We start from the raw sequence: 13,173 nt of genomic DNA on the forward strand, positions 1-13,173 counted from the left end.
TAATATTGACTAACTTGAGAAATCTGCTGTCGGTCGTGCAACTTCCTAAAAGAATTTGTATTCCTCAACATTTTTTTTTTTTAAATTGCATAATTTTTCACTCCCATTTGGACAAAAAAACAGGGGAGAGAAACAAAAAACACTTTGTGAAAGACTACATTAAAAAATTACATAAAATATGGGAGGAGGACAACCTATAAGCAACCGTTACTCCACAAAGGGCTGGCTGCAGATGTGGTTTTGTATTTTGGGCTTCACAGAGTTTCCTGTACACAAGGGCGTTAAATTTCCTCTCTAGTTTTTTTTTCTGCCTGTGAAACTTTTAGTCGGTCATCATAAGTAGAATCTGCATCGAGCTGACGTTCATTTAACCCAGGTCCTGAAGCTGGATAGTCTCTGGATGCTCCTGAAACACTGCTCCATTCACCTCATTCCTTCTGCATGCTGTCCAAGCATGCTGCCTGTCAGGATGCTGAGCATTCTCATCCTCCTCCTTTCACTGTGCAGTGAGTAATAATGATGCTCTGCAAGAACTCTGTGTGTATGGGAAAAACTATTTCATTGAATTGTTAGGAATAAAAATTAGGTTTTTAACTTTTAGTGTCTTGATGGTGTGATCAGTTTTGATACTGGAATGTTATTAGTGATGGTAACTGCAAAAGCTAAAACTAATAATAAGATCATGTTTCATGAAATACTCCCCTTTTAAGTTTTCATGACTCTATGTGGACTTGTGAAAAACATATTTCTTTTTGGTTACATGGTTCAGTAGCTTTCAAAACAAACCTTAGCAGTAGTGACTTGTAGTAATTATTTTAAACTATCGTTTTGTTGTGTGTTGTTTCGACCATTGTACGGTCTGACGGTCAGGATTTACATAGAATTTGGACCCAGGTGCAGATTTTGAGAAGGTTTAAACAAACTGAAAACTAACTTTTATTTCGACCCGAGGCAGTAAATTCACAAGACTGACAGAAAACAGACTCCAACAAACCACACAGGCGGATAAACAGTAGAACAGGATGAATAACTGAGGGGAGACAAAGGCTATAAATACATATAAGGTCATTGGAACAATGGGAAACACTAGGGAAAGACAAGCTAGCTAATCACAGGAGACAAGACAAGGGAAGTAAAACAAAACACAGTGAATGCCAGATGAGGGACTAACAAAATAAAACAGGAAGTAAGCAAATACGGGAACATCGTGGGAACAGAAAAGCTGACTTGACACAGAGAACAAAGGAATGTAGGGAAATAACCACTGCAAATGAACTAAAACTAGAATAGAATAATCTAAATGAGAAGAATAGAGACCAAACTAATCAGAAAATATATGGTAATAATATAATAAACAAAACTAAATGTTAAACTAAAATGTTTAAGTAGAAAATCCAGAGTCATGCGTGGACGTCCACGCCTGAAAGGATGATCAATTAATAGTGCATTTCATTAGTACAGCCTGGCTGCTACATACCCTCTGAAACCCTATAGGAGCAGTGAGGATGCACTTTGTTTTTCAACATTAATGCGCAGAATCCTGTGGGAATTTTCATTTTCACAGGATTGCATTTATTTATAATGTTTGAGTTTATTAGAATAACTGTTTTTAAATAACAGACAACATTTGAATACATTTATAAATAAAGACAAATCAGCTTTTTAGCAGCTTTAATCAGTTAGCACCTGTTCTGCCTTAATAACAACTACACAGCAACTGGTAGGCTCATTTGGTTCCCCATGTTGCTCTCTTTTTGGGTGTGTCTTTTTCTTGAATGTGCAGTTGCGCCCATAATTTGTTGAACAAAGACATAGTTTTGCCTCTGAACAGTCAAGATATGACAAAAATGCAGACTTTCAGCTTCAGTTCAAGGGGGTATACAGTCTATAGGGCTATAGAGCTAATAAAAGTCCAATAAAAACATTATTCTTGTCTATTCATAGATGCTGACAGCATATGCACAACAGAGTTGAAGACAGATCCACCTGAGATTATTGCAGAATATGGAGGAATTCCTGTAATTGTAAACTGTACCACCAGACTGGGCGATCATTACGGACTATACTGGAGAGTCGGGAATGAAAGCTCTGACACTGAAGATGAAGAAATGTTTATCTCCCACTTAGTGCCAGTGTCAGACTGGAATGTGACGGCCGAGTGCAAAATGAAGTTTAATGAGTCTTATGAATGCAGCAAGGAACTCAAAGTTATTTTATTCAGTAAGTTTAATTTGAATTGAATACAGTACAATGCTAAGAAAATAAATAAATGTTGACATTAACTAACTTTGCTTAATTTTGTTTGCCAGATAATCCAGAAGTTTTTCATTCTGTACAGCTTGTGAATGTGATAGGAGAAGAAACACAGTACAGACTGCAGTGCGATATAATCAATGTTGCTCCTGTTCAGTATGTCACTGTTAGCTGGTACAAAAACAGTGAAAAAATCCAGACAGAATCTTTCAATGACACAACAACCAAAACTCCAGTAAATGAGTCCTCTATTCTGAGAGTCAACATCAGCAGAGAAGAAAATGTAGTGGAGTTCAGATGTGAAGCTCAGCTGGACTTTGGACCACACAGACCAAAACTTCCTGCCATTTCTCAAACACACAGAGTTTCAGCCCACTGTGAGTAAATATCCTGCTGTTTACACATGAACAGAAGTTTATTTTTATTTTTTTTAAAGATTAAACACAAGTTCCCTTCTGTTCAGCTTTCAATTGTGTAAATGTGAGAACTGATAAAAAACTGTTTATCATTTCAGACGCTCCGGAGCTAAAGACACAAAATAGTGCTGATGACACTTATGCACTTGAGGGCACGAATATCATCTTGAGCTGTGAAGCTGTTGGAAACCCTCTTCCTGTGTATAACTGGATTTGTGATGGGAAAAACATGTTGGAGAACACAACCAGTCTCAGTTTACCTCGAGTACATGGCAATAAAACCTGCGCATGCACAGCTACCAATTATCTGGGAAACATAACTAAGACAATCCATCTTCATGTTGAACCAAGAGGTATATATTCTTACTTCACATCTAAAATTGTGGATGATTTAGATGAAACTGCTGACTTATGTCTTATTTTACACCAAATCATCTCTAACTCTGAATATATTTGCTTGTGAATGGCAGGTTGCCCACTAACACTGACACCTTCTGAAACTGTTGTGAAATTTGGAGATCCAGTTTCAATCAACTGCAGCACATCAGCCAGATATGTTGAAGGAATGGGCTGGGAGGCTCCATTTGGAGGTACAGGATTTGAGCGTCCTCCTGTTGTCACTTGGAGGGTTGAAAAACTAGAAGAGTGGACTCCAAGTCCTTCCTGCTATGCTACTCTGGTTGATGGATCACAGTGTACTGTGAGTCCAGTCATCACTGTTTACAGTAAGTACATGAGACCACAATGTCCACAATGCTTTATTGTGTTATAAACTATATGAATTGAAATTTGTAATATGATATAGCAATGATTTCGCTTATTTATTTACAGAAACTCCAGATTCTGTGTCAGTGTCTGACATGGGTCATGGTTCAATGGTGGAGGGCAGAGAGTATGATCTGAAATGTGACGTCATCAATGTTGCTCCTGTTCAGTATGTCACTGTTAGCTGGTACAAAAACAGTGAAAAAATCCAGACAGAATCTTTCAATGACACAACAACCAAAACTCCAGTAAATGAGTCCTCTATTCTGAGAGTCAACATCAGCAGAGAAGAAAATGTAGTGGAGTTCAGATGTGAAGCTCAGCTGGACTTTGGACCACACAGACCAAAACTTCCTGCCATTTCTCAAACACACAGAGTTTCAGCCCACTGTGAGTAAATATCCTGCTGTTTACACATGAACAGAAGTTTATTTTTATTTTTTTTTAAAGATTAAACACAAGTTCCCTTCTTTTCAGCTTTCAATTGTGTAAATGTGAGAACTGATAAAAAACTGTTTATCGTTTCAGACGCTCCGGAGCTAAAGACACAAAATAGTGCTGATGACACTTATGCACTTGAGGGCACTAACATCACATTGAGCTGTGAAGCTGTTGGAAACCCTCTTCTTGTGTATAACTGGATTTGTGATGGGAAAAACATGTTGGAGAACACAACCAGTCTCAGTTTACCTCGAGTACATGGCAATAAAACCTGCGCATGCACAGCTACCAATTATCTGGGAAACATAACTAAGACAATCCATCTTCATGTTGAACCAAGAGGTATATATTCTTACTTCACATCTAAAATTGTGGATGATTTAGATGAAACTGCTGACTTATGTCTTATTTTACACCAAATCATCTCTAACTCTGAATATATTTGCTTGTGAATGGCAGGTTGCTCACTAACACTGACACCTTCTGAAACTGTTGTGAAATTTGGAGATCCAGTTTCAATCAACTGCAGCACATCAGCCAGATATGTTGAAGGAATGGGCTGGGAGGCTCCATTTGGAGGTACAGGATTTGAGCGTCCTCCTGTTGTCACTTGGAGGGTTGAAAAACTAGAAGAGTGGACTCCAAGTCCTTCCTGCTATGCTACTCTGGTTGATGGATCACAGTGTACTGTGAGTCCAGTCATCACTGTTTACAGTAAGTACATGAGACCACAATGTCCACAATGCTTTATTGTGTTATAAACTATATGAATTGAAATTTGTAATATGATATAGCAATGATTTCGCTTATTTATTTACAGAAACTCCAGATTCTGTGTCAGTGTCTGACATGGGTCATGGTTCAATGGTGGAGGGCAGAGAGTATGATCTGAAATGTGACGTCATCAATGTTGCTCCTGTTCAGTATGTCACTGTTAGCTGGTACAAAAACAGTGAAAAAATCCAGACAGAATCTTTCAATGACACAACAACCAAAACTCCAGTAAATGAGTCCTCTATTCTGAGAGTCAACATCAGCAGAGAAGAAAATGTAGTGGAGTTCAGATGTGAAGCTCAGCTGGACTTTGGACCACACAGACCAAAACTTCCTGCCATTTCTCAAACACACAGAGTTTCAGCCCACTGTGAGTAAATATCCTGCTGTTTACACATGAACAGAAGTTTATTTTTATTTGTTTTAAAGATTAAACACAAGTTCCCTTCTGTTCAGCTTTCAATTGTGTAAATGTGAGAACTGATAAAAAACTGTTTATCGTTTCAGACGCTCCGGAGCTAAAGACACAAAATAGTGCTGATGACACTTATGCACTTGAGGGCACTAACATCACATTGAGCTGTGAAGCTGTTGGAAACCCTCTTCTTGTGTATAACTGGATTTGTGATGGGAAAAACATGTTGGAGAACACAACCAGTCTCAGTTTACCTCGAGTACATGGCAATAAAACCTGCGCATGCACAGCTACCAATTATCTGGGAAACATAACTAAGACAATCCATCTTCATGTTGAACCAAGAGGTATATATTCTTACTTCACATCTAAAATTGTGGATGATTTAGATGAAACTGCTGACTTATGTCTTATTTTACACCAAATCATCTCTAACTCTGAATATATTTGCTTGTGAATGGCAGGTTGCCCACTAACACTGACACCTTCTGAAACTGTTGTGAAATTTGGAGATCCAGTTGCAATCAACTGCAGCACATCTGCCAGATATGTTGAAGGAATGGGCTGGGAGGCTCCATTTGGAGGTACAGGATTTGAGCGTCCTCCTGTTGTCACTTGGAGGGTTGAAAAACTAGAAGAGTGGACTCCAAGTCCTTCCTGCTATGCTACTCTGGTTGATGGATCCCAGTGTGCTGTGAGTCCAGTCATCACTGTTTACAGTAAGTACATGTGTACAACTTTGTTAGTGTATTATAAACAGCATGAACTGACAGTTTTTATATAATAAAGCAATGATTTCTCTTCCTGAAAGTGCCACTGTAAATGCTCAGATATGATGGTGGAGGCTGCATGGAAGTGATTCTAAGTTGTCCATAGGAGTGAAAGATTATCTCTTTCTATGTGACATATTGGTGACCAGCCCAGTGTGGACTCTAGCGCTTCCCTAATGACAGCTGCCCTTGGTTTATCCCCATAGAAGACTCTCAATTGAAAAGGAGAAGAAAATGGATGGATGGATGAATGGATTTTTAAAATTGATTTTTCTTTGCTCTGTTCACAGAAACACCAAACATTGTGTCAATATATCCACTGAATCAAAGTCAAATGATGGAGGAACAAGTACACATAGTGCCTTACAATAAAGAAACAAGAACACAATATTGGTTACGGTGTGACATCATAAATGTTGCTCCTGTTCAACATCTGACTGTGAGATGGTACAAAAATAATAAAACCATCCAGACAGAGTCTTTCAATGACACAACAACTAAAACACTGGTAAATGAGTCCTCGATTCTGAGAATCGACATCAGCAGAGAAGAAAAAGCCACTGAGTTCAGATGTGAAGCTGAGCTGGACTTTGGACCACATGGACTAAAACTTCCTGCCATTTCTCAAACACACAGAGTTTCAGCCCACTGTGAGTAAAAATGTTGAGGTTAACACACAAACAGAAGATTATTTAATTGTATTTTTTAGGCTAGATTAAACAAAAGTTCTATTCATTACAGCTTTCTATTATGTAAATGTGAAAATGATAAGAAAAACTGTCTCTTCAGATGCTCCTGAGATCAACACAAGTTGTACTGTTGACATCTCACCACTTGAGGGCACTAACATCACATTGAGCTGTGAAGCTGTTGGAAACCCTCCTCCTGTGTATAACTGGACTTGTGATGGGGAGAATATGTTGGAGAACACAAACAGTCTCAATATTACTCGAGTCGATCGCAACAAAACCTGCACCTGCACAGCTACCAATTATCTGGGAAACATAACTAAGACAATCAATGTTCATATCACACCAAGAGGTACACATCTTTTATTATTATTTAGTTGTTATTTATTTCTTAAATTTATTTTTATTTGATCTCTAATGTTGTAGGTGTTATTCTTTTGTTGTGGGTCTTATTTTTGATTTGATAACAAATCATGTCTAACTGAAGGTATTGTGAATGGCAGGTTGTCCTCTAACTCTGGCACCGTCTGAAATGGTTGTGAGATTTGGAGATCCAGTTTCAATCAAATGCAGCACATCAGCCACAGATGTTGCTGAAATGGCCTGGGTGACTCCTGCTGGAGACAAAGAATTTAAACCTGGTTCTGATGTCACTTGGATGGTTAAAAACCTGAAATGGTGGACTCCAAGTCCTTTCTGCAGCATCACTCTAAATGACAATTTTCAGTGTTCTGTGAGCCCAGTCATCATTGTTTATAGTAAGTACATCTGTCAAAACTGCATTATTGTACTAGAAATTAAGATGAAACAGGCTATGATGTAAAATACTTTTATTTATTTATTTTTGTATAACAAAGGCATAATTTCAGTTTGCTGACACTGCAACTTTGAAGACGATGTTGTCGAGTAACCTGCTGTAACTCTGATCCAAATGTTGTACTTTCATGTAGAACTGTGAAGAAGACTCTGTTAGTGGCAAGAAAAACCCAACCTTTTAATATCAATGCATTTATGCATTCATTGTTCTCATATTGATGCTAACAAGCGCATCCATTTGTCATATGTTCTAAATGTATTTTTTACTTTGCTTCATTTGCAGAAACCCCAGAGACCGTGTCAATCTCTGAAATGAATCATGGTCTGATGTTGAAGCACAAAGAGGACAAGCAGTACACCAAGACACAATACAAACTGCAGTGTGACATCATCAATGTTGCTCCTGTTCAGTATCTCACTATTACTTGGTATAAAAACAATAAAATCATCAAGACAGAATCTTTCAGTGGCACAACCAAAACACCAGTAAATGAGTCCTCTATTCTGAGAGTCAACATCAGCAAAGAAGAAAAAGTCGTTGAGCTCAGATGTGAGGCCAAGCTGGACTTTGGACCACGTGGACCAAAACTTCCCGCTATTTCTCAAACACACAATGTTTCAGCCCACTGTGAGTAAACATCCTGCTGTTTACACAAAAACAGAATATTTCTTGGATTTTTTCATTTCTAAACTGAATTTAACAATGTGAAAATGAGGCATACAACATGTAATTATTTAAACGAATAACAAACATCTTTTTGTCTCTTCAGATGCTCCAGAGGTAAACACAAAAGATAGTAATCATGACTATCTACTTGAAGGTTCTAATATCACCTTGAGTTGTGAAGCTGAAGGAAACCCTCCTTCTGTCTATAACTGGACTTGTGATGGGGAGAATATGTTGGCGAACACAAACAGTCTCAATATAACTCGAGTAAATCGCACTAAAACCTGCACCTGCACAGCTGCCAATTATCTGGGAAGCGTAACCAAGACGATCAATGTTCATGTTGAACCAAGAGGTACACGTCTTTGTTTATTTCAAGCCTAATATTGCTGTGGGACATTTAGAGGACACTGATGACTAAAGAGAAGTGTTAGCTGATGTTTAAATTGATCAATGTATTTTAGGAAGTTTTGAGAAGTAAACTTTGGTTTTATTTTTTTTATCTTACAGGTAAAACCAATAAAATCAATTTTGCAGTCATTTGGGCTTTGCCATTTGTAGCAGCCATCATCATCTCCATCTTCATTGTGTTCTACTGTCGCAATCAGTGGAAAAAACATGGACATTATAGTTTTGTTTCTGACAAAGATATCCCTTTGACACAAACTAATGGAAACAAATAAGATATCTGCTGCTTTCTGTAAATCGAAGCAAAAACTTAATTTAATGTGCTACCTAATTATTTTTCTTTCATTAAAAAAGAAGTTCTACACCCATTTCATACCCTTGTATAAAAAACTCCAAGCTTCACATTCCTGGAAATGTGGGCCCACCCACTTCAACAATGGATCCATGCTGATGGGCTTTTAAAAAAAGTTTTATTTTCTATTATTTCTATTACTTTTCTATTAATTAAATAAATATTAAAAAAAAATTATGTCATGTGTTTTCCTTTCTTAAAAAACAAGTAATCAAAAGATAAATAAAAAAATAAATAAATATCACAAGCAAAGTCTGACTACAGAGGCAGTTTCACATTGACCAATAGCTGTTAAATCTGAAATCGCATGTAAGGGTTCAGAGATTTCTCAGGCAGCAGATAATAAAACTTAGAAACTTAACACATCATGTAAGGAAATTTGAGTTTAATATTTTTTTTGTTATAACAATGGTTTTTTTTGCAATAAATCTTACACTGTTGGAAAAAAACATACATAGAGACAAGAGCCCGGCACAGCTTCCTTATCCTGGTCACCAGCTTTTCACACACTGCCAGTCAGTGGTTGTGCTGCTCACTCTGGCACAAACAGGATGTCCAAGCTGATCTCCAAATGTTCATTGAGATTGAGGTCAGGACTGCAGACAGACAAAATGAGCTTCCTCTGTACACAGGCTGGGGTCAGTCTTAGAGATAGGATGAGAAGAGGTATTCTCAGCCTAACTGGCAACCATGGCAGACCCTGGGAGAGACCCAGACCCCCGTGGAGAGATTATATATCTCATCTGGCCAGTTCCCAAGAGGGGAACTACTGTACTGCGTGAGGAAGTTAAGTGTCAGAGGCATGTGATGGTGATTAGTATTTTATGCAGGATTCTTCATAATCTATGATACTCACAATCTGTATCTGTTATCTGTAAAGTCAGCACAATACGTGTGTGTAAATGAGAAGGACACATGCGTAACAATGAAGCTGCAAGGAGTAAAGATAGTGAAGGTAGATGTGTTTAAATACCTGGTAATGTGGGGTCAATCACCCAAAGCAATGGACATTGTACAAGTAAGATTAATAAGAGAGTGCAGTCAGGGGTTCCTTGTGCCAGAAGAATAGCAGCAACGGTGAAAGTTGAAGGTTTGCAAGATGATAGTGAGACCTGTGTCTCATGTGTGATGTTTGAAGATGGTGGCACTAACAAAAAGACAGGAAGTGGATCTGGATGTAGCAGAGTTGAGGGTGTTAAGTTTTTTATTGGGAGTGGTCATTATGGACATACTTAAGAGTCCATCCGTCCGTCCTCTTCCACTTATCTGGGGCCGGGGCCAGCAGCCCAAGCAGAGAAGCCCAGACCTCTCTCTCCCCAGCCACCTCCTCCAGCTTGTCCAGGGAACACCAAGGTGTTCCCAGGCCAGCCGAGAGATGTAATTTCTCCAGCGTGTCCTGGGTCTGCCCCAGGGCCCCCTCCCAGTAGGACAATGCTGGAACACCTCACCCAGGAGGCGCCCAGGAGGCATCCTTGTCAGATGCAAAAAAACACCTCAACTGGCTCCATTCGATGGGAAAGAATGGACTCTTAAGTATGTCCATAATGAGCCCCTCCCGGATTGCTAAGCTTCTCACCCTATGCGGGGATGCGATCACAACCATTAGTAGCATGTAATGTAATTCCCATCATGGGAGATTTTCCACTGGAGCAGTCTCGTGATGACATCCTATGCTCAGCCTTTGACCAAGTGATTGAAATTGATGCTTACGTGGTGTGCCCTGAAGCCATGCGGACCTACCTGTGTTTTGTATTTTTAAAAGATAGGCTGTATCGAGTGAGTTGTGACACTTGCACGGAGGAGACACACACCCACTTGTTGGTGGCTCACTATAACCCCATGGCAGGGCAGGGCATAGGGGGTTTGACAAGAGCGAATTATGACCCAATTTTTTTGGCCAGGCATCCGAGAGGATGTGCGCTGCTGGTGCGCATCCTTTCTGGAATGCCAACTTATTAACCAGCCAACCATACCAAAAGCACCTTTGTGCCCCCTACCATTAATGTAGGTCCTCTTTGAACTTATTGACTGGGTTGTTGGAGTGGCTGAATTTATTCCCTTTGAACTGCTGTTCAGCAGGAAGCTGCGTGGGGTGCTCGACCTGATTAAGGAAAGCTGCGAGGAAGGTCCAAGCCCCTCAAAGAATGAAATTCAATCCGTGCTGGACCTGAGAGTAAAAATCCACACACTGGGGAGGTTGATTTGGGAGAATTTGCTCCAGGCTTAGCAATGTCAGCATTGCCTGTATAACAGAGAGGCCACACTCAGGCAATTTTCACCCGGAGACAAAGTTCTTGTATTACTCCCTTCTTCTAGCTCAAAATTACTCACCAAGTGGCCAACACTCTTCAAGCCAAGGATCATCAAAGATTGCAATCTGCCTCAGAGTGCAGAATTGGATGAGGTGCTTGTTTCTGCACAGCATGATCCTGACGAGGGTGTATGGGACTGTGAAGTGTCTGCCGTCCTTCTGCGTGGAGGTTTTTCTCAAGGAAACCGGCCCCGCTCAGCCCTTCCTCCTGTGTCTTCTACACTTTCATCCAGACCACGATGTATGGCATTGATGTTGGCAGTGTGAAGGAGAATCCTTGGATCAGGGAAATCAGAGCAAGAATTCTTTACAGTACAGTTTGAATACATCCACTATTCAGCACTTTGACTGGAAAAGTTCATCTGTTACATTTGTAAGATACTCCACACAAGTTACTCAGTGGTATTTAGACATTTGAATTACCAGCATGGTTTGTACCCAGGAACGTTTTTGCATTTGACCTGCGGAGAGCCTGAATGTTCATTTATCATTTGCATGTAGTCTGCTTACAAGCAGCACTTCCCAAACAGACGGAGACTGTGTTGATTTGGATATCACCAGCAATTTTGATTTTGAGCCCGTACCTAATGATGGAGCCTCCGGCTTCATTAAATATAACACAGGAAAAGAGAGAGCGAGAGAGCTCATTAACTAAAACACCACACACCTGTCCCACCAACCTCTCTGGCACTGCCCCTTGAACTCACTGCACCACCCCTTCCCTGCAGCTGAGCCAGGGAGCACACCTTCGTCACACTCACCATTTCCAACACCAGGCCAAAGAGAGAAGAACTTCACATCTTTACGTTCACCGTTCACCAAGTAAAAATTGGGAGTAAATGACAGCTTTATAGTAAGAGCGTGAGCAGTGATGGTATGGAACTAATAAAGAAAGCATTTCACTACATTTTCACTACATATCGTACTGTGTATGACTGTGTACGTGACAAATAAAAATTTGAATTTGAAATGAAACTCAAACTTTAATAAACTGCATGCAATAGAAGTGAACAACTGATGCATTTATTTATTTAGATAAATGCTAACTGACCTCTATAATTTATGTAGAGGAAGGCAATATTGCTTCTACTACATAATCTATTCATTAGACATTGCTTACTTTAGAACTAAATATAACAGCTTCTATGTGGAACCTGACAGTGACTGGTAACAGCTACAGTCGGGTTAATATCATAGCAATCCAAGGGGACTCCCTCTCCTGGCACAATGTCTCACCAGTTTGGATTCCACTTCCACTGATCCCATCTGATTGCTGTCTGCTGTATGTTGACTTTTTCCCATTAATGTGGTTATTTAAATTATCATAAATGAGCCTGGTAGTATCAAATATGTGCCCAATCCAATATGAATGATGTGTGGTATCGGAGTGGACACTACTTAACCAACCTGAAGAGAGTTTCCATGGTGATCAAACTCACATAACAAGGTTAAATTATGGACATATGCAAAGGTAAGACATGATGTAGATGATTTTCACATGTGTAGAGAGAATAAAACAAACTTAATCTGTGTCTGTGTGTTTAATAAAAACATTATTTTCAACTTAACCCAGTCTGTGAACTGTTTGTGTACCAGAACTCCAAAAAAAGAAAAGAACAGAAATCAAAACCCAAACAATAAACACATTTCTTAAATTTCAAAACCTAAGAAAATCATGTACAGGATCATAACAAACTCATACACTATTGAGGTACTTAAGTGGAGTTTCAACTTATGTAAATAGTCTAAATATGAAACATGAATCATGATTTGCATCTCCAAAGCGTGAAATGGACACAGTGGACTGAGATGTCATTAAACATTTTGCTGTGATACTGGGTTGTGGTAGGACATGCCTAGAAGGGCCAGGAGGCATCCTGATTTAATGCCTGAACCACGCCAACTGGCTCTTTCAATTTGGAGAAGAAGTAGCAGCTCTATTCTGAGCCCCTACCAAATGCCCAAATGCCCAAATTCCTTGTGTCATTTTCACTATGTCCTTCGCTACAAGTGAAAAACCTGGGTGTTATTTTTGACTCTGAGCTTGGTTTTATCCCACATGTTAAACATGTAACCAAAATTGGATTTTATCATCT

General features: G+C 39.4%; 1 protein-coding gene across 1 annotated transcript; it reads left to right on the forward strand.

The window, feature by feature from the left end:
- The first annotated feature begins 196 nt into the window (after positions 1–196).
- On the forward strand, positions 197–8,864 carry LOC309705747 (hemicentin-1-like). Its single transcript, XM_082531724.1, has 17 exons — positions 197–506; positions 1,945–2,220; positions 2,310–2,630; positions 2,768–3,022; positions 3,140–3,394; positions 3,501–3,824; positions 3,963–4,217; positions 4,335–4,589; positions 4,696–5,019; positions 5,157–5,411; positions 5,529–5,783; positions 6,125–6,484; positions 6,624–6,875; positions 7,027–7,281; positions 7,623–7,967; positions 8,110–8,361; positions 8,517–8,864. The coding sequence occupies exons 1-17, from the start codon at positions 401–403 to the stop codon at positions 8,687–8,689; spliced, it is 4,518 nt and encodes a 1,505-aa protein (XP_082387850.1). The 5' UTR covers positions 197–400; the 3' UTR covers positions 8,690–8,864.
- Positions 8,865–13,173: the final 4,309 nt, after the last annotated feature.

Source organism: Aulonocara stuartgranti, assembly GCF_965226115.1.
Source record: "Aulonocara stuartgranti genome assembly, chromosome: 4".
NCBI classification, from domain to species: Eukaryota; Metazoa; Chordata; class Actinopteri; order Cichliformes; family Cichlidae; genus Aulonocara; species Aulonocara stuartgranti.